At 40.4% G+C, this 23,136-nt stretch overlaps 4 protein-coding genes across 4 annotated transcripts; 2 read left to right on the top strand and 2 right to left on the bottom strand.

Annotated features, from left to right (window-relative positions):
• Nucleotides 1-906: 906 nt before the first annotated feature.
• kpna1 (karyopherin alpha 1 (importin alpha 5)) lies at nucleotides 907-9,327 on the top strand (the record flags this gene model as incomplete). The annotated part of the gene is given in 15 exon segments (XM_083935685.1): nucleotides 907-936; nucleotides 938-986; nucleotides 3,219-3,352; nucleotides 3,583-3,696; nucleotides 3,826-3,925; nucleotides 4,285-4,379; nucleotides 4,563-4,694; nucleotides 4,895-4,983; nucleotides 5,080-5,179; nucleotides 5,432-5,595; nucleotides 5,934-6,012; nucleotides 6,133-6,258; nucleotides 6,373-6,500; nucleotides 7,081-7,256; nucleotides 7,356-9,327. Coding segments are annotated over 15 exon segments (1,704 nt in total). The 3' UTR covers nucleotides 7,544-9,327.
• Nucleotides 9,328-10,148: 821 nt separating this feature from the next.
• On the bottom strand, nucleotides 10,149-14,007 carry fam162a (family with sequence similarity 162 member A). The gene is made up of 5 exons (XM_083935891.1): nucleotides 13,873-14,007; nucleotides 12,321-12,422; nucleotides 11,771-11,882; nucleotides 11,168-11,276; nucleotides 10,149-10,454 (listed from the first exon to the last, which is right to left on the bottom strand). The coding sequence occupies exons 1-5, from the start codon at nucleotides 13,913-13,915 to the stop codon at nucleotides 10,338-10,340; spliced, it is 483 nt and encodes a 160-aa protein (XP_083792017.1). The 5' UTR covers nucleotides 13,916-14,007; the 3' UTR covers nucleotides 10,149-10,337.
• Nucleotides 14,008-14,944: 937 nt separating this feature from the next.
• On the top strand, nucleotides 14,945-18,774 carry mix23 (mitochondrial matrix import factor 23; the record flags this gene model as incomplete). Its single annotated transcript, XM_083935888.1, has 5 exons — nucleotides 14,945-14,995; nucleotides 16,117-16,242; nucleotides 16,336-16,482; nucleotides 18,401-18,460; nucleotides 18,545-18,774. 5 exons carry the CDS (start codon nucleotides 14,945-14,947, stop codon nucleotides 18,593-18,595), a joined length of 435 nt encoding a protein of 144 aa, XP_083792014.1. The 3' UTR covers nucleotides 18,596-18,774.
• Nucleotides 18,775-19,901: 1,127 nt separating this feature from the next.
• LOC310963608 (leukocyte cysteine proteinase inhibitor 1-like) lies at nucleotides 19,902-20,713 on the bottom strand. Its single transcript, XM_083936486.1, has 3 exons — nucleotides 20,536-20,713; nucleotides 20,349-20,450; nucleotides 19,902-20,152 (listed from the first exon to the last, which is right to left on the bottom strand). The coding sequence occupies exons 1-3, from the start codon at nucleotides 20,608-20,610 to the stop codon at nucleotides 20,036-20,038; spliced, it is 294 nt and encodes a 97-aa protein (XP_083792612.1). The 5' UTR covers nucleotides 20,611-20,713; the 3' UTR covers nucleotides 19,902-20,035.
• Between the last annotated feature and the right edge of the window lie 2,423 nt (nucleotides 20,714-23,136).

Below are 23,136 nucleotides of genomic sequence, written 5' to 3' on the forward strand. Positions count from 1 at the left end.
AAGTGGCAGTTTAGCTTATTGAAGCAGAGTTTCCCGTTTTTAACCTCAAAGGGGCATATCTGTTTCCAAACTTTGTAGACAGTGCACCTGTTGCCCTGTTGTGCCAAGGGGCAGAGGGAGTTCATGCATATTTTGCCATATGCCATTTGTCTTTTTGCATTGCTCTCTTGTCATCTCATGAATAATATAATAACAGAGTAAAAAAATTGAATTTCCCCTTTCGGAACGAATAAAAGCATTCATTCTTTCTCTCTACAGCCATGTTTTGTCTGTGTTTATATGTGTTTTTTTTTTTTTATATGTGTGTTATTTGTCTTTTGAGAATAGGCAGTTTGTAAATTGACTTCACAATTAGATGTTATGATTATGTAAATGAATTAAGGAGGGGGATAATAATGACGAGAATACTATGATTAATAATATAATAATAATGAACTAAATAAATGCATCAATAATTGTAATAATAAATAAAATAATACATTAATTAATACATTTTTCCTTTTATTTTTACATTTTTGTTCACTTACATTTAATTCTGTATTTCTGTGTCCATATGGTCCGAAAGGTCCCGTTTATTTATGTGTTTATACATACGGTTGAATGCATCTAGTCCTCCTCATGGTAGATACTGTATTTAGGTCTACGGCGTTGGCGTGTTGTGCGTATTTCCACTGTGGCTCTTCATTGCTACGCAACAGAGTCTGCACACAGCGTACTAAACAGTTTGTAAAGTGTCTTCACTGTGCATTTTGTTTTATTGTATAGATGTAGGCTGTGTTTCTAGTTATTTACTAAGCAGAAGCGTTGCGTGGGTGGAGTGGAGTAATAAGCGTGCGTGTGTGTTTGTGCGTGTGTGTGTGTGTGTTTGTTTTTTTGTAGGTGAGGGGGGCGCCTTTGTTATCACGCATGCGCAGTGTCATACCGGCGACGGCTGTAAAACGGTGGCCTAGCGAATAATAAGGGGATTACAGAGCCCAATTTGACAGGTCAGTTATTAATAATTACATGTATTTAGACGTTTATGTTTGGTAACGCTTCATAATAGGACGCTAATGTTGTTCTTTGTGTCAGCAACATTTGGAAAACATTGGGCTGTCGCAGGAGATAACGTTACACTTCAGAGCTGACGTTAGCTAATTCAGCTAGCCGCTGTTAGCCAGCTAGCTGATGCTAACAACGGCTATGACATTAGCTTGCTGAGATAGTGTAGCCCTACCGTGTACCAGTGCTTCAGTCATTTAATATTATTTTGTGCTTTACATATTTGTGGATCGATAAGGGGAAGCAGCACATCGAAATATTAAACAATGGTATGTTTAGTTGCTTATTGATCAGTCAAAACACCTGAAGCTAACCAGCTAGCTGGCTATCCCTGGGTTTCCCATTTTAAAAACTGTTTGCTGAGAGGATGATGCCTCATTTAACTAGTTGAAAATTACATTCGGTTGTTTTACATTAGTCAGTGATCGTTTTGGTTATCGTTATAGTTGCCATGGTAAACACTGGTGGAGGGTGCCCTACGTACAGCTAACTCTAAGGTACTTTGGCTCGAGATACAGGCATGCAAACATACACTGGAGCTCAAAATTAGAGAACACATTATGAACACTTGGCCTGTGAATGTTCTCATTCGTCCAGGTCATCGTTATCCTCAAAGCAATTTCAGTCAAAAACAACTGGACTGGTTGTTTGTCTAGGAAGACCAGGCTGGGACTGGTCTGGACCAGTCCCAGCCTGGTCAGATGCGTACATGAACTGATGAAGCCTCTTGGATGAGAGGTGAAACGTCTTCCTAGACAAACAACCAGTCCAGTTGTTTTTGACTGAAATTGCTTTGAGGATATGAACACTTGATTTATTCTGAAATATTATTATTATTTTACTGTTCAGATTTTGATAAAATATCATCAGTTGTGGCTATACCACTGCTCTCCTATCATGTTTTCTTAAAAATAACCAAGGCACTTCAAAAAAACAACAACTTTATTTTGTCAAAAAAGCAGTGAGCAATCTAGAGAACACTTTCAGATATCTCCCAGTCATTGGTGTTAATCTGGCACTTGGTGACGATTTACTTAATTGATGGACACACTATGCTGCTCTAAGGTGACTGAAACCCTGAGACAGCAGGTTGTCCAGATGACGGCCAAAGGGATGACCCTCTCAGCCATTGAAGAGAGGTTGGGCGCTCCTAGTCTGTGATTTTCAAGAATATTGAAACTTTACAAGGACACAGGTTGATTTAAGTCCCCTGAAAAGGCTGGTCGTCCATGTAAAAACAAGTGCACGAGAGGACAGGATTATGTTGAATCTCTGTGGGGAATGGGTTCAACACTGCAGCTGGAGTTGCTCGCCAGATCAGTGCTGAACAGGGCAAGGATCTATCTCTGCACACAGTGTCTCATCGTTTAAATCAATTTGGACTGAAAGCCCACTCTGCAGTTACCAAACCTCAAAGCAGAAAGCATAAAATGGCGAGACTTGGCCTTGCTGAGGAGCATGTTGTGTGGACAGAGGAAAACTAGTCCAGAGTGCACTTCAGTGACGAGAGTAAGTTCAATTAATTTGTGCTTGTGGGAAACATTACGTTTGGCGTAGGACTGGGGAAAAACTGAACCCAAAGTTTGTAAAGAAGTCAGTTAAATTTGGAGGAAGAAGTGTCGTGGTTCAGGGGATGTTTTCTGCAGCAGGAGTTGGGCGATCTTTGGAAAATCTTTAGCAACAAAGTAATGGCTAAGAAACCCACTATTAATTTTGCTCTTTGTTTTTTTTTCTTCACAAATAAGGTTTTTGCTAAAGTGCCATGGTCATTTAAAAAAACATGCTAGGACAGCAGTGGTACAGCCACAGCCGCTATTCTATCACATTCTGAACAATAAAAAGCAATATTTCAAAATAAATCAAGTATTAACAATTTGTTCTCTAATTTTAATCTCCAGTCATCTCCTTATCCAAGTCCATCTACATATCATGAAAATGTTGCTGTTGAATAGTGATCAGGCTTATGATCACATGAAAAAGGAGAAGAGATGCTGATGGTGGCTAATAATGTTGTTGTTTCATTATTTGCCTCATTTTCTTTCTTGTTTTCTATGTGTTTGTACTTTGTTATTTTATCAAATCTGTATTTTATGTCTGTTGTGAATAGGCTGTATGTAAATTGTTTTTGAGATTTGCCTATATGATGATATCAATGAAAAAACTATTTGCATCTCTAGGCTGCACAATGAGTCAGGGTAAGGACAATGCACGACTCAAGAGCTACAAGAACAAGTCCCTCAACACAGATGAAATGAGAAGAAGGAGGGAAGAGGAAGGCCTACAACTTCGCAAACAAAAGAAAGATGAACAGGTGCGCAAAGTGTGGAGGAAGTAATTTAGACATCATCCGCAGGGGATGAATTTTAATATGTATTATTGTGAAGGTAGAATTGTCCTCAAGGTAGATTGAACTTAAACAACCTTAATGATTATGAAATAACATCCTGGCAGTGTGGCTCTGTTCCTGTCAATTTAATGGTGAAGAGGATATACTCATATTACTAAATAATAATAATTGGTTTCAATATTATTCCATTGTAGCTTTTTAAGAGGAGGAATGTTGCCACAGTGGAGGATGATGGCCTCCCAGAGGACGATGGGATGGCAGACAGCGGCTACCTGGAATCCCAGGCTAACAACATGGATCCACTCACTGTAAGAAGAGAATCAAAAATGATCCTGCTGTCCATCTAATTGCAGTGCTGTCATTCACTATATGTATGAAGCTGGATGTGACCGTATGTCATCCGTGTTTTATCAAATCTCGATCTCTGTGCTGCACAGGGCGGGGTGATCTCTGAAGACATGACTCAGATGATCTTCTCCAGTACTCCTGAGCAGCAGCTAATAGGCACCCAGCGCTTTAGGAAGCTCCTTTCTAAAGGTAAGGGTGCTGTAGATATATTATATATATATATAGGTATTATTCCTGTGGATATTTGATTTTTGATTTTTTTCAGTTTCATGCATCTAGCGTGGGGATTTGTTATCAAACCTTGAGTAGATAAGTTACACAGGCTGTTTTCTTCAACAGTCATTCACAAAAACTGCCACTCCAACTTTGTTGCAGCAGTAAAATCCTTATTTTCACCTCTAGTAAAATTCACTTTGACTATGAAAGTAACATTTTATCAAATAGTTCTGAATACATAAATGATTAATCCATCTTTATTAAGATAATGCTATGATAAGTATTGCTTTATAAATATTTTTCATATTGTCCACCTTTACTGTGTCACACAGAGCCCAACCCACCCATTGATGAAGTCATTGCCACTCAAGGGGTGGTGGAGCGCTTTGTTGAGTTCCTGGGGAGGAGAGAAAACTGCACATTGCAGGTACATTTATTTTATCTTTCTTGCAGATTTTGCTCTTGTCTGTTATGAACTCTTCTTGCACTAACAATGAATAACAATGCTGCTGTGTTATATTTGATGCAGCTAAACCGTTTTAAATCTCACCTGAGTGAGCAATATAATTGTATAATGTATTTCTAAGATATATTTTGGCTTTTGTTTCAGTTTGAGGCTGCATGGGTGTTGACCAACATTGCATCAGGTACATCCCATCAGACTCGTGTGGTAATCCAGGCAGGAGCTGTGCCCATTTTCATAGAGATGCTCAGCTCGGATTTCGAAGACGTACAGGAACAGGTAGGGAGAATTCAGACGTACTGGTGAATTGTTTTGTCATCATCACTTCCCACTGACAGTCACTTAAACTTGTCTTAATAGTTTTCTCGACTATAATTTACTGATGTAAATAAAATATATTAAGTTAACCTACCTTGTTGCAATATTGTACGTTTCAATGATGTTTATTGTCTGACCTGAATAATTGCTTGGCCCCTCAGGCAGTGTGGGCCTTGGGAAACATAGCAGGAGACAGCACAGAATGCAGAGACTTTGTCATAGACTGCAACATTCTGCCTTCCCTGGTGCAGTAAGTAGCAACTCAACGCCACATTGTCTTCCTATTAAATCTTCTTATTACATGTAAAAAATAATGTATCCTCAGTAAAACATAGTCCTTTTGCAGGTTATTAGCCAAACAGAACCGTCTAACGATGATGAGGAATGCAGTGTGGGCGCTCTCCAACCTGTGCAGAGGAAAGAACCCACCTCCAGACTTCACTAAGGTAATTTGCCAAGATAAACATATCACTATGGCAACAGCACCACCTCTCACTTTACATCATATCTCACTTTTCAAGGTCACAAGGGGCATGAAGTTGCTTGTACACACACACACACACACACACACACATACATATATACCTATACTGTATATATATGTATATTCTGTATATAGGGAAAGCAGTCACTCCTGATTGATTCTAACACCAACATATTCTCCTAACCCTCCTAATGCAATTCCTTTTTTCCTCCAGGTGTCCCCGTGTCTCAGTGTGCTGTCTTGGCTGCTGTTTGTCAATGACACAGACATTCTGGCTGATGCATGCTGGGCACTCTCCTACTTATCGGATGGTCCCAATGACAAAATCCAGGCTGTTATTGACTCAGGAGTGTGTCGCAGGCTGGTAGAGTTGCTGATGTAAGGCTTTAAACACAAACTGTATACTTGCACTCCTAAAAGATGACACAACTGAGGTATTTACTCAGGCACAGATTCTCCCATCCATACCATTTGTTACCACTGTATTGGGTGTGACTATCAAGATGTTGGTGTGTCGTGAATGTTCCCAGGCAGTATCTGAGTGTGACTAATGCATTACTATAACAAAATGCCAAAAATGAGGAAAGGATACACTATTTAGTATTTCAATGTGAAAAAGTGTCGCTAGAGCAGAAAGTGAAGTTTAACAGTTACTGCTACGGTCCTGACACAGGATGGCAAACTTAGTGATACATTACAATACTGATTTGTTTCAGGCACGCTGATTACAAGGTGGTCTCCCCTGCACTGCGAGCTGTTGGGAACATAGTCACTGGAGATGATCTGCAGACACAGGTAATGGCACCCTGTACACACACATACGCATACGTCATTGTACTTTTGGAGAAAGTAATTGAATACTTATCCTGTAGATGAATAGCTCTGACTTTGTGTGTAAATTGTGTGGTTGTCTAGGTGATTTTGAACTGTTCAGCGCTGCAGTCCCTACTTCACCTCCTGAGTAGCCCCAAGGAGTCCATCAAAAAGGAAGCCTGCTGGACGATCTCCAACATCACCGCAGGGAACAGAGCACAAATACAGGTGGGTTTGAGTGTGAATATCTGTGTGGCATCTGACAGAAACTTGTTAAGTTGAGGTTGAAAAGTTGACATGAGCAGTTCCTGATCTAATCAAGTCTTTTCCCCCTCTTATTAGATGGTGATAGAGGCTGGCCTGCTGCCCCCTCTTATAACTATTCTGCAGGTAGCAGAGTTTCGCACAAGGAAGGAGGCAGCCTGGGCAATTACCAATGCCACCTCGGGGGGCTCTGCAGAGCAAATTAGGTAACATACAGTATACAGTCAGTGTGTACACAGGGTTTCCCACACAGACTTTGCTTAGGCGAGCCCTCCAGGTATAACAACAGCTGCCCAAGTATATTTGGTGACTCATATTAGTGGAGTAAAGAGAACAAAGGCATTTCTGATCGAATAACTAGCAGACAATCTCTCCTCGCCCTACACCTTCAGTACCTGTTTGTTCTGCTATCGCAAGAAAGGTCTACTCACAATCGCACATGTTCTGCACAGACACGCAGAGAGGGGTTCCCTGGTATTGCATTAGAAGACGCAGACATGCATTGATTTATTTATGGCCATTGTCGGCCATATATCAATTTCCCTTTTTTCTGTTGCTTATTAAGGCCATTGTTGGGTCATTTTAATGTGGCTTTAAATATGCTCTACACAAAACACTGAACATATGCGGCTATAGTATCGATTACAGTGCCTAGACGCTAAAGTTTGTATTTTAAAAGTGAAAAAGACTGGAGAAAATCTAGAAACTACATACAGCATGCTTTGCAAAACAATAGGGGAACATTAGCTAATACTTTATTATATTAGAATTCATCTTTTTCATCAGGCACCTCGTGGATCTTGGCTGTATAAAACCTCTGTGTGACCTGCTCACACTTATGGACTCCAAAATAGTTCAGGTGGCTCTAAATGGCCTTGAGAACATCTTGCGACTGGGAGAACTGGAAGCCAAGAGAGGAGGAGGCATCAACCCTTACTGTGCACTCATTGAAGAGGCCTATGGTAAGTGTACATGCGTGCACACACAATTAAAAGAGCTAAGACGATTAAACCTGACAAATAGACTGTTAGGTGATCAAGCACTACCGCTCTTCTTTTCAGGGCTGGACAAGTTGGAGTTCCTGCAGGGGCACGAGAACCAGGAAATCTACCAGAAAGCCTTCGACCTGATCGAGCGCTACTTCAACACTGAAGATGAGGACCCGTCTCTGGCTCCAGCTGTCGATCTGCAGCAGCAGCAGTTCCTTTTCCAGCAGTGTGAGGCCCCGATGGAAGGCTTCCAGCTATAATGCTAAATCCTCCCTCCCAATGTGCTCCACCTTCATCCTCACCTCTGCTCATTTCTCCTCACTCTCTGCCCACTGCCACGATCAAGGGTTACAACAACCCTCGGCTCCCCTCCTCCTTCCTTTCGCATCGTCAGAGAGATTGATTTAATCATAATCATGATTATGGAAAATGTAACATTTCGGGAGCACGTGTGTGCGTAAGTCCAACGTGGGTCAAGTTCTGCAGTCTTGTCAGCCAGTTTGTGAAGGTTTCACTCATCATTCTGTCTTGCGCTGAGCTCACCTCTGCGCCTGAACCCCAACTAGCTGCTCATCTTCTGCGGCATCTTCTAACAGGCAGATTGTCCCTGTAACACCACCCCAGTCGTACTTTTTGGATTTCTTCAGCTCATCCCAAATGAAAAGCACTTCTGTGTTCCCAGAGGAGGATTAGCGACCCGTATCTCTGATTTAAGTGGGAGTTTGTAGGACTGCACCGCTTGTCTGATTGAACCATTAATGACTCACAAGACAGACAAACATGGACGGGATTCTCACACACACACATGATTCACACACAGACGTGATTCACACACACACACACACAGAGAGAAGAATTATCTAACCGAAACACTGGACTGATCACGAGACGTTGACTGAATTGCCCACACAGGGGCCACGTGGCCAGTCCCAACTGACCTCTACGAAAGGCACTTAAACGACTCAAAAATGGAGGTTGAATTCCCTCACCTCCTCTCTCCAGCCATTGGATGAATGACGACAGATGGAAAAATTAGGAACCTGACTGTGTCACTGAGCGGTGGAGCTTGTCAGTGACAAACCAGGCTGCTTTGTGTTCCCTCCTGGACATCATATCATGCATTCCTTCATCCAGTAATGGGACTATCCACCTGCACAGGCTTCACCCTGAAGAGTTAAGACTGCCTCTGTTGTGATGTGAATAACCCCATGGAACCATGGGAATTGGAGTCTTCCCTCGCACTGAGACAATTAGACTTTGACGAGACAAAACAGTCTATTTAACCCTGGAATCTGTCCAGTCGCAGACGAGCGGGAATTTTTATTATCTTACCATAATTTAATTTAATTTGCAGCACTTTAGTTCAGGACTGATCTTCGAGAATATAGCGTAGTTTTTACGTTAGCTATTTAATTTGGTTGATGACACGGCTCCTCCCTCCTCAGGAAGCGAGGTGTAAAGAGGTGTGATCTGAATCCTCCGAGTCCCCTTCTGTTATGACACGGATTACAATGTACTTTACCGTTTACCCTCCCCACAAAGGGACTCAAGCAGATTGTGGACTGAAACTATTAGCACACTTATTACAACAGTAGATAATGCTGCCTCAGCAAAGCTAGAAGAACTGTATTGTAACAAAGTAAATCAGTCTCTTGGAAAATTGTCTGTTTAGCTGTGAGCAGTCTGACATGTTCAGGTAGTATTTCAATTTGATCACGCCAAATCATCGACACATATATCAGCTATTTGGTTTGAAGTTGTTGTTTTTGTTTTAGAAAAAAACAATATTTTTTTATTTGGGGCTAGCATCTATCATGTTGCTGATGGTGCCATAATCTTTATTCTACAGGAATCCTTCCAGATAATTTCAACAAAGGTCCAGATAACTTGAAAATACTGGTGATCACCTTAGTTAGCAAAACTGAATGTTTGTTTACCAAGTCCTCTTAACATTGCTTACTTTTATTAAGATCTCTACAAGAGATGACCAGCTCTACATGTTAATTATTGTTTGTTGTATTGATTTTGTGCAACTGTCCCCTGTTATGCCATTTGCATAAAAGCTGTTTCATGAACCACAGTGTAAGTGAATCGGTTTCATTGTGGTTTGCGTACAGAGTGAATCCTTTTGGGAAGCATTTCCTTTGATCAAATTACTGTCATCCGGCTGAAGAAATGTAGCACCTTTGTAAAGCAGCAACTCATGCTTATTTTCAATATCAATCTGCAGAGTATTTTCTCTATCATTTTGTCTACAAATAGTGTAAAAAAACTGACTTGGCCCTTTGGCTTTAGAGTTGCAGTTTATATGAAACCAGATCAGGTCATTAAAACAGATGGCGAATCTCAAGACGCAATACTTTATTGAATGAATGTTTTTGGTGCTCACTATACAAACATGAATGTCACATCAGTCATGAACTAATAAATGCCTAATCACATGAGGACACGACAGACCATGGTGCAAATGGATCGTGCCTGATCTGCTTCTCGCTGTGCTCTTGAGAAAACTCCCATCTAAAAACCAAAAATATGAGCAACTGTCTTCACAAGACGGACCATTGCCTCTGATGCAGATTTCAAAACAGGACACCTAAGGCATTTGTGTCAGAGCTTGAAAGGTATGTGTTTAAGTTTACTAGAAGCATTAATACACACCTTTATTGGTCTGTCTGTCCAACTGATTTCTTGTCTGAAAATCATTATTTTGCTGCATAGTTAATGCCAAGAATTCATTATAAAACTCCTAAAAGCTCCATCACAGGACCAGTTAAGTCATGCTTTTGTGTCAACTCTCCTCTTATACATCCTACGCTGCTTATACAACAGTAATTGTTAGTGCCGTTTCCTCAAAAACAAGCCCCAGTTTATAACCTCGATTTATTCACTGCAAAGGTAAAACTTTACATTGGGTTTTTAAAGTATCAACTTCTCTGGAATATTTTGGTCACTCTCTAGGATGTGAGTGGGGAGCTCTGAAGTAAGAAGGGAGATGCCATTGGCTCAATATTGGGGTGGGGCACTGAGGGTTGGGCAGAGACTAGTCATCTTCCATCACTGCGCCTTCTCAGCTAGGGCAACAGCAGCTTCCTTCTCTCTTTGTAGTTCCTCTCTCCACCTGGCCTTCTTCTCCATGTTCATAGTTGTCAGGGACTCGTGTCTGCCTGCAGCCTGCGCCGAAATGAGACGAATCACAGTTAAGATCTGAAAAGGTTCAGTTGGATTTTTGTGCATGGAACAAAAGGGTTAATTCATGAGCACAAATTCAGAGACTAAAGCCCTACACTATAGTCTTACCTCAGGACGTCCGTAATATAAATGGCCAATTCACACGGGATTCAGAAATCCCTGTATTCTACTAGAAGTGGGAGGGGTTACCCGATTTACGCACCACTGCACCTCCCTGTCGCCATGTGTGCCTACGTAGCTTCCTGATATCACAACATTAAGTAAACACAGAACTAAAAGGACAGAAACGATGTTAAAAAAGTGAGTGCTTCTTCAAGCGCCTCCACGCTCAAAAATATGTGGAATCTTTGTATTGACAGGATATGACTGAATATCAACATATGTTTTACAGACGGTCGTATTTGGACTATTCTGGTTTTACCTGAGGTATTTTTCCCAGGATGTCTTACAGAAGGTGAAAAGCGACATATTTTTTACTGACATTCTCTGGAATAATTACTGGCATGGTGCATTCAGACAGGACCAAACCCCCGGTAAAAAATGACATAACCCCACATTAAACATATCCCGTCCGAAAAGAGCTTTAAACGGCCCTTTCACGTTGCTATAAACCATTTGACAAAAGATTTCTCTGCTTGTTAACAGATAATAGAGAAAAACAATGCATGCAAATGCAATCATCTCTCATCACTCACCCGTTTCCCCAGAATCACCATCAGCAGACAGGACCCTATCGTTAAGGCCATCATCAAGTAGCAGACTTTAACCCGGACTTTGTTTCTGGCACCATCAATCATCTCAAACCTGTGGCAGACACACAAATCAATGTCAGTGTTTTCAGATATCTGATGCTTTAAGAAACAATATAAAAAAAACAACGCGAAACACTTTTAAAAGTTGTGTTGTTGACACGTTGTGCTGTTTTCGAGCTCGGCACACTGTTAAAAGAGATGTGCATGTTCCTTTTTTATATACTAAGTCGATGCTGAATTTCATTGTGAGTGCAGGAGGTGGGAGGTCTGCAGTTTGTATGCGTGACAATCAGGTCTTTTATCACTGTAGCAGATCAGATATGATCTCCACCCTGATTTCAGGAACCACAGTAATTACCTCCGTCCAAAAACAGACGCCTTGTTTGAACTGCAGTCATCTTGGAACATCAGCTACCCACAGCAGCACCACCACTCATCCAGTTAGTTCTCTCTGTTCTTGTGATGTATCTTAACTAAATCACGCAAAGAGCCAATCAGAGTTAAGCGTGCTGGGAGGTCTGGTACAAACAGGAAGAGACTACTTACGACACAAACTCTGGTATCTGGTCTGCTGTCTTAAAGCGTCCCGACCAGATCAGAATCCTCTTGTCCATATTAGAGGGTCTGAAGCCTGGGACTCTGAACCCGGCACGAGGGGCTTTATGAAAGAACGCACACGTTGGAGAGAACAAACAAACAGAGTTTGAATCCACAAATCCACGTCTTGAAGAAAAGATGCAGACAAGTTCAGTTTCACAAGCCCCAGTCGATGGCTCCATCACCCCGGATGTAACCCCACTTCCTGTGTCCCTCCTCCCTCTGGGACTAAGAAAAACGTGTGCTATGTCCAGAAATGACTTGTGTTATACAAAATCTTATGACATTAAATATGAGGATGTTTCATTTCTCTGATTTGTGCTGAGAAATACAACCGTTTTAAGGGAAACAGTTACCAATTTAGATGTAATTGAATCAATTTGATTTGGTTCAGTTTATCTGACGTATCATTGTATTCTGGGTACAGGTTAAAAGAACCAAAGGGTGGTAGTGAACTAATAAGAATTGGTTATGGGTATGCCTATGATCCAAACTCTACCTTGTGCTGGAGCTGCAGGCAGAGGCTCTGCTTTGACTTCTTGCGGTTTATTGCACATCCCTCTGTGGCTCCATGTTTCAGTGACATGTCTGCACCTCTGACCTGGTGACATATTCAAAATATGAAACACAAAAAGTATTTTTTCAATCTAGGTGGAATAATAACTAGGGATATGATTATTATTCATGCAACACTGGTCAAGCTGCTGAGCATTTCTCAAACAAACATTTGGTCTGTAAAATGTCAGATAATTGAGAGGAAGGTCTCTCTCAGCTCCTCAAGTTTGTTTTGTCCAACACACGAGATTCAGTTTACTATCACAGAAGACACAAAGAGCAGCAAATCAGCACAACTGAGAGGCTGAGAAATGTCATTTTTGGTTTGTAAAATGACTTAAACTGTTATCAAACCGTTTCTGGTTAATTTTCTGTTCTGATCATTCGAGTTGTAATCATAGCACACCTAACTAATTCATGCCAAAGTATTACATACATACATACACAAATACATACATAGACTACATACATACATACATAAATACATACACACACTACATACATACATACATACATACATACACAAATACATACATAGACTACATACATACATACATAAATACATACACACACTACATACATACACTACATACATACATACTGTACATACATACACACATACACAAATACATACATAGACTACATACATACATACATAAATACATACACACACTACATACATACACTACATACATACATACTGTACATACATACATACACTACATACATACATACTGTACATACATACATAGACTACATACATACATACATAAATACATACACACACTACATACATACACAAATACATACATACACACACAAATACATGCATACATGCATACATACACACATACACAAATACATGCATACATACACACATACATACACAAATACATGCATACATACATACATACACACATACATACACAAATACATGCATACATACACTACATACACATATACACACACTACATACATACACTACATACATACACTCATAAATACACTACATACATACACTACATACATACATACATACATACATACACACATACACACATACATACATACACACATACATACACTACATACATACATACATACACTACATACATACACACATACATACATACACACATACATACATACGTACACACATACATACACACATACACTACATACATACATACGTACACACATACATACACACATACATACATACATACACACACTACATACATACATACACACACTACATACATACACTACATAGCCTAAATAAACGCGTACACAGTCACAAGTCAACATATGATGACATAAACATTATGTGCCATCATTTTCATAAAAAGACGTTAGGTGTGTCAGGAGAACAAGGTCTAGAAATGTGGTAAAATAATAAAAACAAAAAAAAGATGGCTAAAGTAGGTCAAAAAACCTGAACTGCGCATTTCACAACAATAACAACAACAACTAAAACCATAATTAACAATACGAACCTATAAAGGTGCCAATGGAAAGGCGAGATCTGACGAAATTCATGTTTTTATGTTAAAGTAAATAAGGAACAGCGTGTGCTCGGAGCCATGAAAACTGCCGTCAGCTGCTGAAAGTCAACCCCTCTCTGCTTTCACCAACTGCGACAGGACCCCGTCACATAAGCATAGGAGCCTCTGCTGTATGCCTGATCAAAAGAAATGATAATACACGTCTTACAATAAAAAGTCTATTTCATATAATCTGTTAGTCTCAATGAATAAATGCATGAATAAATAAATACAGGAATGAATAAATATAGAAATAAATTAATAGACAAATGCTGAAATAAATGCACGAATAAATATATAAATAAAAAATAAAATAAATCTAAGAATGAATAAATGCACAAATAAATATATCAATAAAAAATAAAATAAATGCACGAATGAATAAATGCACGAATAAAGGTATAAATAAAAGGAATACATGAATAAATAAACAAATGCTGAAAAATGCATGAATGAATATATAAATGAAATAAATACATAAATTATTAAATAAATGTACGAATAAAGGTATACACGAGTAAATAAAAGAATAAATGCTTTACATTCGTTGTACATTGTTGTTCACCTACACTTTTTTATTTGTGTATTTATGTGTCCATATTAATGAGGTAGAAGGTCCCATTTATTCACGCATTTATTCATTCAATCATTAATATAATTTTGTATTTATTTATTCATTATTTTTTTTATTTATTCATCATATATCTATTTATTTAGACTCAGGCCATGTTTAGTCCTCCATATGCTTTATCTAATAATAATAATAAGAAGAACAACAACAACAACAACAATAATAAAAATAACAGATTTTAGGTTAGACTTTGACACAACACCGAAACATTCTGTTCTGTAATTACGTGTTTAGATTAAAACAATGTGTAGAAAGAGACACTGACTTATATACAAAGCTTTGAACACTGAATGAACGTGGGAAACATAGCATCATGTTAAACGAGCAGTTAGCTTGATTTCATTCAGGCACCGTCTTGAACAGTCACCCCAGAGAGGACCCCCGTAGTGCAACATGGCGGCGCCCGGTGGCACTTTAAACTGTGAGGACTTCTCAATGTTTCAGGTAATTTTTAAGGAAGATACTAATGTATCCGTGTTGGCTGGTTACAGAACGGCAACGGTGTGAATCGCACCCGTGTAGAAGTTGACCCGCGGTGTTGTGCACGTCTTCGTAGCCCCCTGATCACTGATGTTCACACTGTTTGCTCTGGAAGAGTTCAAGGAGCTGGACTGGATCAGCACACAGGCTCAGTCTGTCCCGGGTCTCCAGACCAGAGCAGCATGTGGTACCTAACCTGATTAAGTTGTTTAAAGCTTCATCAGACAGTTATATTTATTTGCACTAAATGTCCTTACAATCCAACTAAACGGACATTTAATCCAAGATTTAAAAGCAAACAAACTACAACTGGTGTGTAAAATGATTGTGAATGCCGAGAGATCCGCTGTCACCCTCCAGCTCCACAACTCTTGCTGTGTGGGTCACAACAAATAGGGAAACATTTGATGCAAAACTATGGAGAAAAGTGAATTAAAGTGCTCTTTTTTTTGGCCTATACTGACAATAAGCCTGCAACATATTGCAATTATGAGCAGTTGTTGTCCTTTTTGCGTTCCTTTGGTTCTTAGTGCCTTTATCTGCACAATCTCACAGATTCGACTCTTCCACTGTTTCTGTGAGGGTTCCCATCAGAGGCGTTGACAGTAAAACACTCACTTTTGTTGTAAATTATCGATTCGTCTGCAGATTTATTCTGAAAAATGTCCTTCACAATTTCTCAAATTCCAAGGTGTTGTCGTCTAGTGTCGTCTAGTGTCTGCTTTTGTCGAAACCCAAAATATTCATTTTATTGTGATTTAAAACAGAGAAAATCCTAAAATATCCACATTTGAAAGGTAGAAAACAGCATTTTCTGCCATTTTGCACTTAAATGTACTTTTAACAATTGGCCTAGTTGATTATCAAAATAGTAGGCGATCATTTCTGTCGACTTACTGATCGTTGCTGCTCTAGTTGTCAGATTTCCGGGATAGATTCATTGCGTAATTCCCAAGACATCAGGCTGTGCTCTGATAACCAGTCATCAATTGAAAAATGTCATATGTTGCAGCATAACTTACACATCTTTTTGACCTCCTGGTCATTGCTTTGATGGTTTTGGTCGGCCCCACTGTGTTTCTCAGGAGGTGCTGAAGGTGATGCGCACCATAGATGACCGCATCGTCCACGCCCTGAACACCACCGTGCCCACAGTCTCCTTCTCAGGCAAAGTGGACGCCACGCAAACATGCAAACAACTCTATGAGTCTGTGAGTGACAGTTTAAATAACGTCTGTGACCTTCGAGCTGATCCATATCATACCGCCGTAGCAGCTCCTGTAATAATCCCGTATGTTCCGCAGATGATGGAGGCCCATCTGACCAGAGACAAAGCTATCAAGTCCTGTATAGCCCAGACATCTGAGGTGGTGAGACAACTGCGCGAAGAGAGAGCGAAAGACAGCGAAAACCTGGCACTCATCAAACACCTCAGAAAGGAGCAGACCAATGTAAGTCCTGTTTGAAACACCAGAGGGCCCCAAACACCCCGGAGCTGTGTGAGATGTAACCCAGTCCTCCGTCGCTGAAGGACATTGTTCATGTGGAGAGGATTTGGCTCAGTTCAGCCCATTTCACAAAACAAAAACATCCTTTTCACTTAACACCAGCCATGCAGGCCGATTCAAAGGGACTATTTCTTCAGTAGTAAGTGGTTTTATAGACACGCTTCTAGATACAATTTTTAAATGGGCATAATTCTACACATTAAGTTGAGTTCTCTAGTATTATTTATGTATAACGTCATGAGGGTTGCCTCGTATTGGGCATAAGCCTGCGTTATGAACTGGGCGTGTGCAGTTTAAGGATGTCATGAACACTTAAATGTGTTTTTTTGAGCTGTTAACTTACTAATATGACTCTACTTTGATTAAACACATCGGTGCTGGTGTTAATATTGACATTTTTCACCAAATTTATTTAAAAAAAATTTGGGCATTTGGGCATTTGTTTACTGTTTTAAATCATCTCTAACCTTGCATGTCGACCATTTTTGACGTCTCTGTCATCACATTTTTAAATGTTAACGCCCTCTAATGAGGGGTGGATAGCCCCCTTCCTCTTGCCCTCTTAGATAATTAAAGAAAACACTCATACGCTGATACAATTCATAATTTAAATAGCAACGTAGCCTATAGAGACTGGTAGAAGGAGGCGATTGGGTGACACTGCGCATTACTACCGGACCTTTTGCACAGAGCAGGAGAAATACTCTAATATTACTTATCTAATATTGCATAACCACGCTGCCAACTGCAGGGGATGGTGAGCAACCACCACAACTACTATACTGATGTTTGTTTTGTTTTTTTCAGAAGCCTCGGTCCTTCTTGTTTTCAGCTCTGGGGTTTTCTTTGCACCCGCCACAGAGAGACTGACAATCTGCCTGTTATGGTGCTGTTGCTAACAGCCAACAGCTAAAATTCCTGTGAAATTTAGTTCCGCATTGCATGCATCAATCTACATAACGCATGTAGATATACAATACTACTGTATACGATGCGTTTGAACCAACTCAAAGGACTGCAGGGAAAGTACTTCTTCACCACAGCCCTAGCAGGGACGAATCTAATGAAATATGCCTTCAAGTTGCCTTCTGGGAAATTAGGAATCCAGTGTTTTGGGAGATATGCAAGTCCTCTACTTTATAATTTTAAAAAATCACTGGAATAATCCTTTTTTAAATTCAGGTTTTCCTCACAGTGAGCACCGACATTATTAAATTCCTCCACTCTATCCTACTGGTGTGGCAACATAAATCTCAGACATAATTAACTTAATAATACCTTTTAATAATTTGACCCATTTCCTCATTGATCTTCAAAACTTGAAAGTTGATAGGTTTTTGGAGTGGAGTTATATAAACAGTTGTGTAGGAGACAGAAAGGGATGTTATTGTATTCGTGGTGACACACACTCTACCTCTCCCTGCCCCGAGTCCCCCCACGCACCCCTCGCAACCCCCGACCGTTACACGTTACATTAGCACATGTCCACACACAGCCTGCTCTGTTTATTAGGAAATCCTCATGATCACGGTGCGTTACATTAACGCCCTCACCTGCACTAATGCGTATTTTATTTTTAATATTCTATATTTGTAACCTTTTAATGTCTTCTTTCTAAATAGTTGTTATTGCTAAATTCTGTGTGAATCATTTTTAATTTAGTGTATTCTTTCTGTGTTTCTATGTGTATATTTGTATATTTTTATGCATCCGCTAAGCACAAAACCACCAGATCAAATTCCTGGTACGTAATCTGTTTACATACATAAAGTTGATTCTGATTTGGAACTAGTCTGCCATCATACTATGAGATAAAACACTACACAAAGTAATGCTTTTTTCCCCTCTCCCCTGTCTCCAGTTAAAGCTTATGCAATCAGAGCTGAATGTCGAGGAAGTTGTCAATGATAGAAGTCTGAAGGTATGCTCGCTTTTATCAGTAATGTCCCGTAATCCCACGTTCATTCCCCGTCATCGTTACTCATTCCTCATTTCCCGTGTTCAGGTGTTCAGTGAAAGGTGCCGAATCCACTACACGCCTCCGAGGGTGAAGTGAGGACGGGGCTCCGGTGAGAGGAGCTGCTCCGCACGAGGTTTGAATCCAGACTGGGGCTGAAAACTGTGACCTGGTGCTGAGTCCTGACTGCAGGCTGCAGACCACCCAGACCGCTCTGACCGCTCTGACCTCTTCTCCAACACACTTATATTCCATTGTGATTGTTGTAATACTTTACCACAGCTGTAAAACAGTCATCTGTGTGCTTCTTCAATGAGAAAAGTTGTAGAAAAAGACTTTTTTTAAAAAGACAATTAAACGTTTTCAAGTGACGTGTGTTGTCTATGATTTTAAAGCGTTTGTGAGTCTTTTGAGGAACTCACTTTCTGCAGCACAGTTTAATCCGCTCCGTCTGAAATGCTTGCAGTTGTCTCTAAAACTGTTTGGTGGATGGACATAAAATCTCTTACAGACACTGATGGTTCCCCCATAATGCTTTCTAATGTAAACGTGAGCATGTTAGCACTGAGGTCAAAGCACCACGCTGTGACTCAGCACAGCCTCAACAGTCTGTAGATTCTTACTGTTTCTTTGTTCTTGCTTTATTCAAGAAAGTTGGCAGGCAGGACTTGGTGGTGTTACCTCATCTGGTTAGATTCTCTACGCTCGACACTCCTTTTTTCATCTCAGAAAAATGGCCTCCTCCAGGACTCCTGCCAAGTAAGTGCCAGTGGGGAAAATGTTTCCTGGTTTGTGTAATTGGAACGCGAATATTGAGAAGGTTAAAGATCCATGTTGAGGTGTGGGTTGAAGAGGTTACTAATTGAGAGTTGTACCCCCGAGGTATTACATACATCTATGCAAAATACTATATCAGAGTGTATTCCTCCTGAAACGGTTTCAGAAGACACCGTGTTATCGTAAAATCATAAATCAACTGCTGAAATTGAGCCGGCACAGAAACTTTGAATGGACTTGTTTGTGTCTTTATTGCGACTCTGTCCAACCCCCTTTCCTTCACGCCTGCCTGTTAAAAGTGTAGCCTGTACGCCCTAGCCTGCAGCCATCTCATAAAATAAATTCCAGCACGTACAGTTTTGATCTTAGCTCTTCATATAAAACAATTTTACACTAAGTTTTGCTAACGTATCGTACTATAGATCATGGCGTAATGAGTCAACATGTAACTACTTTGTACAAGACTAATTTGATTTGTTGTGATATTAAAACAGGTTGTTTTTGTAGCTCCCATTTCTCTTAAGATCTAAAACAAGGCCGGAGTTGTTCTATTTTTTTCCTGTAAACAAAAGCCAACAATGTTTTATTCCCTTAACACACATTTCAGAATCAACTTTGAGGTAATCAGTTTTGTTTTTTCATCTTTATTAGTCCTTTAGAAGGCAGTGCATTCAACTTGCCGCTTCCCATCACCAAATGATTTTATCTATGTCAAAAAGGAGCAGTGCATCTTCTTATAGTTCTGCAGCGTGGACGTGTTGATCAGAAAGCGTCCTCTTTGGTTCTGTCCTGCTGCATACCGAGCAGCTCAATGTCTACTTCTTTCTCCGCTGGTTGGAGGACACCCACGTGAATGTAGTCCTCTCCTCCGACATGAACCTGCAGGAAAAAGATTCATCTTGAGGCTCTCCCACCATCAGGGGTGCGTTGTTTAAACGTTGTTTGCTGTCCTTCTGTGCCTTTGACACGCTATAACATTCAACTGGATGTCACAATTAATTCAACTCGTATAACATACAAAGAACCACATTTAAGGCTCTCGAACATCCTTCGCAAATGTCCCAATATTATTTACCTTGATGCGGTATTTATATCCACGCACAGTCTGCTTCCTGTACTGAACTGCTTGGTATTCTACATATTTCCTGTTTGCCTTTTTTTCCACTTGGCCCTTCACCTGTGAATGAATGAAATAAATCATGATGTCAGTGCAGTCCAGTGGGTTGTTTGTGTGGAGGTTGTGAAGGTAGATCATAGCGTACCTGATTACAAATGTCCTGAATTTCCTCAGTGGCATCCATAATCTCACCCCATCCTCCACACATAGGCTGATCCATTTCCGCAGGGTCCGTTGAAGTTAACAGAGAAGCCAACTGTCTGCTTTTATGTGTTTGATTTCCAGCTGGTCGTCAAATATATATCCTGTGTAATTTCCTTTGGGTGCAGACTGGAAGGTGGCTCTAATGCATGACATTTTGGGTGGAGCTACAGTACAGGTGTAGCCCGGGAACCAGACAAATCTGCAGAGCTCATGTTTCATTGGCATTTGACGTTACTGTTGTTCACACTACTGCGCAACTCCAGTTTACTCTGTAGTACCACAAACTGTATGTCTCAAATGTGTCTCATACAGATTGGGATTGTGTGGCGCTGAAAACCCAGACTGTTGACCTGCTGTTCAAAAGGTCAGCGGTTCAATAACCCTGGAGCACCCTCATGTGGACAAATTAAATAGTATGTTTCAGTTGCCACGCTAATTGAGACCTTGACCAATCAGGGAAGGGAAAAGCAGCTGTATCCAGGTTTATCAGCGTTGTAAGCTGGATATATTTTCCATCCTTTGTTGAAATTTACTGCCGGAAGTTCAAACAAATGCATTCTCTTGGAGGTGTTAGAGGATTACTGTTGTTGATTTTTTTTCTTCTGCCTGTTAAAATCCATGACTTTGGTTAAGTGAATGCACTCTGTCGTATAATATAATCCTCATAACTTTCTACCTTTTATTGGGGCCCTAGCGATACGGAATGAAACAGACCTTTTCTATGAGCATCGTGCACTGATGTGACTCAGCTTCCTACACAAATAACTTGTATTTGTACTAGTACTAGTCAAAGTATAAATTAAAACTCACTAATCACTTTATCTCATCTCATCTTCAACCTCTTATCTGGGGTCGGGTCGCGGGGGCAGCAGCTTTAGCAGGGGACCCCAAACTTCCCTTTCCCGGGCCACATTAACCAGCTCCAACTGGGGGATCCTGAGGTGTTCCCAGGCCAGTGTGGAGATTTAATCTCTCCACCTGGTCCTGGGTCTTCCCCGAGGCCTCCTCCCAGCTGGACGTGCCTGGAACACCTCCCTAGGGAGGCGCCCAGGGGGCATCCTTACTAGATGCCCGAACCACCTCACTTTATATTATTCATTAATTTCCCCATATATGACATATTGCATTGAGGTTGGGGGAAAACATACAGAACAAATATAAATTTGACATTTTTATTGCAGAAAAAGGCTATAAGAATCCTCAGTAATAAAGCTTTCTGTGAGCCACCCAACCCATTATTTAGTCACTTGAAATTCAGGGACTTAGTTGATTACATTACAATACAAACCGTGTTACTGAGCAAAAACTTCTTTCTCTCCTTCTCTTTCTCTTTCTCTTTCTCGTTTAAAATGAAGGATTCCAGTTATAACCTAAAAAAGACCACGGTTATTTGAGAAACCAAAGACTCAAACTACTGTAAAAAAAATCACAGTCTTTCTGTTAGAGGGGTTAACATATGGAAAATATTCAATCATGCTGTACTCTAGTCTGCTTTAAAAGACTTTATAAGAACGACGTCATTCGCATTACAGTATGGAGAATCAAGTCGAATGTTTTTGTACTATTTTGGGTTATGCACTGTGCTCTATTCTTATTGTGTTGTGATCAGAAATGTAAATGTACTGTTTGTGATCTGATCCTTTTGTATTCGTTTTTAAGATAAGAACGGGTCGGGGTGTATAAGCCTTGGCTTCAACCTACACCCTTTCAATTATATACGCTTGATATACACCAAAATAAACAGATTCATTCATTCCTTCAAATGAATAGCTAAATAAACACTGTGTCCAGTATCAGTCGATTGCTGGCCATCTAAATAAAAAATAAATGCAAATGTTTCTCTTTCTTATTTTACTCCTGTTCACAGACATTGATCTGAACTCTAATGCAGTGGCACGTGTGTGTGTGGTAGTTATTAAAGGAGAAGAATTCCTTTATTTGTCCCGCAATAGGGAAATTCAATTTTCACTCAATTTTTTTTCTTTTACACACACACACAGGCCCAAAATACACACACATGCACAGACAGGACCTGTATACATGCAACTAATGGAGAGATGTCAGAGCGAGGGGGCTGCTAGTGACCAGCACCCCGAACAGTTGGGGGTTCGGTGCCTTGCTCAACAGCACCTCGGCAGTGCCCAGGAGATGAACTGGCACCTCTCAAGCCACCAGTCCATGCTCCATACATGGGCCACGCTGGGACTCGACCCAGCAACCCTCCGGTTCCCAGCCAAGTCACCTATGGACTGAACTACTGCCGCCCCGCACAATAAAGCACCATTTAAGGACTTCTTCATCCTTCATCAGTTCTTACCGGACTATCTGTGGTGACTGCAAAATTCATTTAAGCAACGCCACCGAGGGATTCTTCAGTAAATAGTTAATCTCAGGTTTTAATCAGCACCAAGCAAAAGAGAGTTTATTGGAGAGTATTGGACTAAGGTGGTGATGAAACACAACTTGAAATGTTAATGCTGCTTCATGTCCACTGGAGGTTTAAATAGGCAGCAGTGTGTTAACAAGTTGCCTATATTGGCTG

This window comes from Echiichthys vipera, assembly GCF_963691815.1.
Source record: "Echiichthys vipera genome assembly, chromosome: 21".
NCBI classification, from domain to species: Eukaryota; Metazoa; Chordata; class Actinopteri; order Perciformes; family Trachinidae; genus Echiichthys; species Echiichthys vipera.

Bases quoted from the DNA above. Each gene is read 5' to 3' on its own strand.
- fam162a (XM_083935891.1), bottom strand. From the start codon at position 13,915: ATGAATTTCGTCAGATCTCGCCTTTCCATTGGCACCTTTATAG. The intron at 12,423-13,872 runs GTTCGTATTGTT...ATATGTCACCAG, and splicing joins TTCCATTGGCACCTTTATAG to GTCAGAGGTGCAGACATGTC. The intron at 11,883-12,320 runs GTAGAGTTTGGA...TCTTTCATAAAG, and splicing joins GCCTGCAGCTCCAGCACAAG to CCCCTCGTGCCGGGTTCAGA.
- LOC310963608 (XM_083936486.1), bottom strand. From the start codon at position 20,610: ATGGATCAGCCTATGTGTGGAGGATGGGGTGAGATTATGGATGCCACT. The intron at 20,451-20,535 runs GTACGCTATGAT...ATTCATTCACAG, and splicing joins TTCAGGACATTTGTAATCAG to GTGAAGGGCCAAGTGGAAAA. The intron at 20,153-20,348 runs GTAAATAATATT...TTTTTCCTGCAG, and splicing joins GATATAAATACCGCATCAAG to GTTCATGTCGGAGGAGAGGA.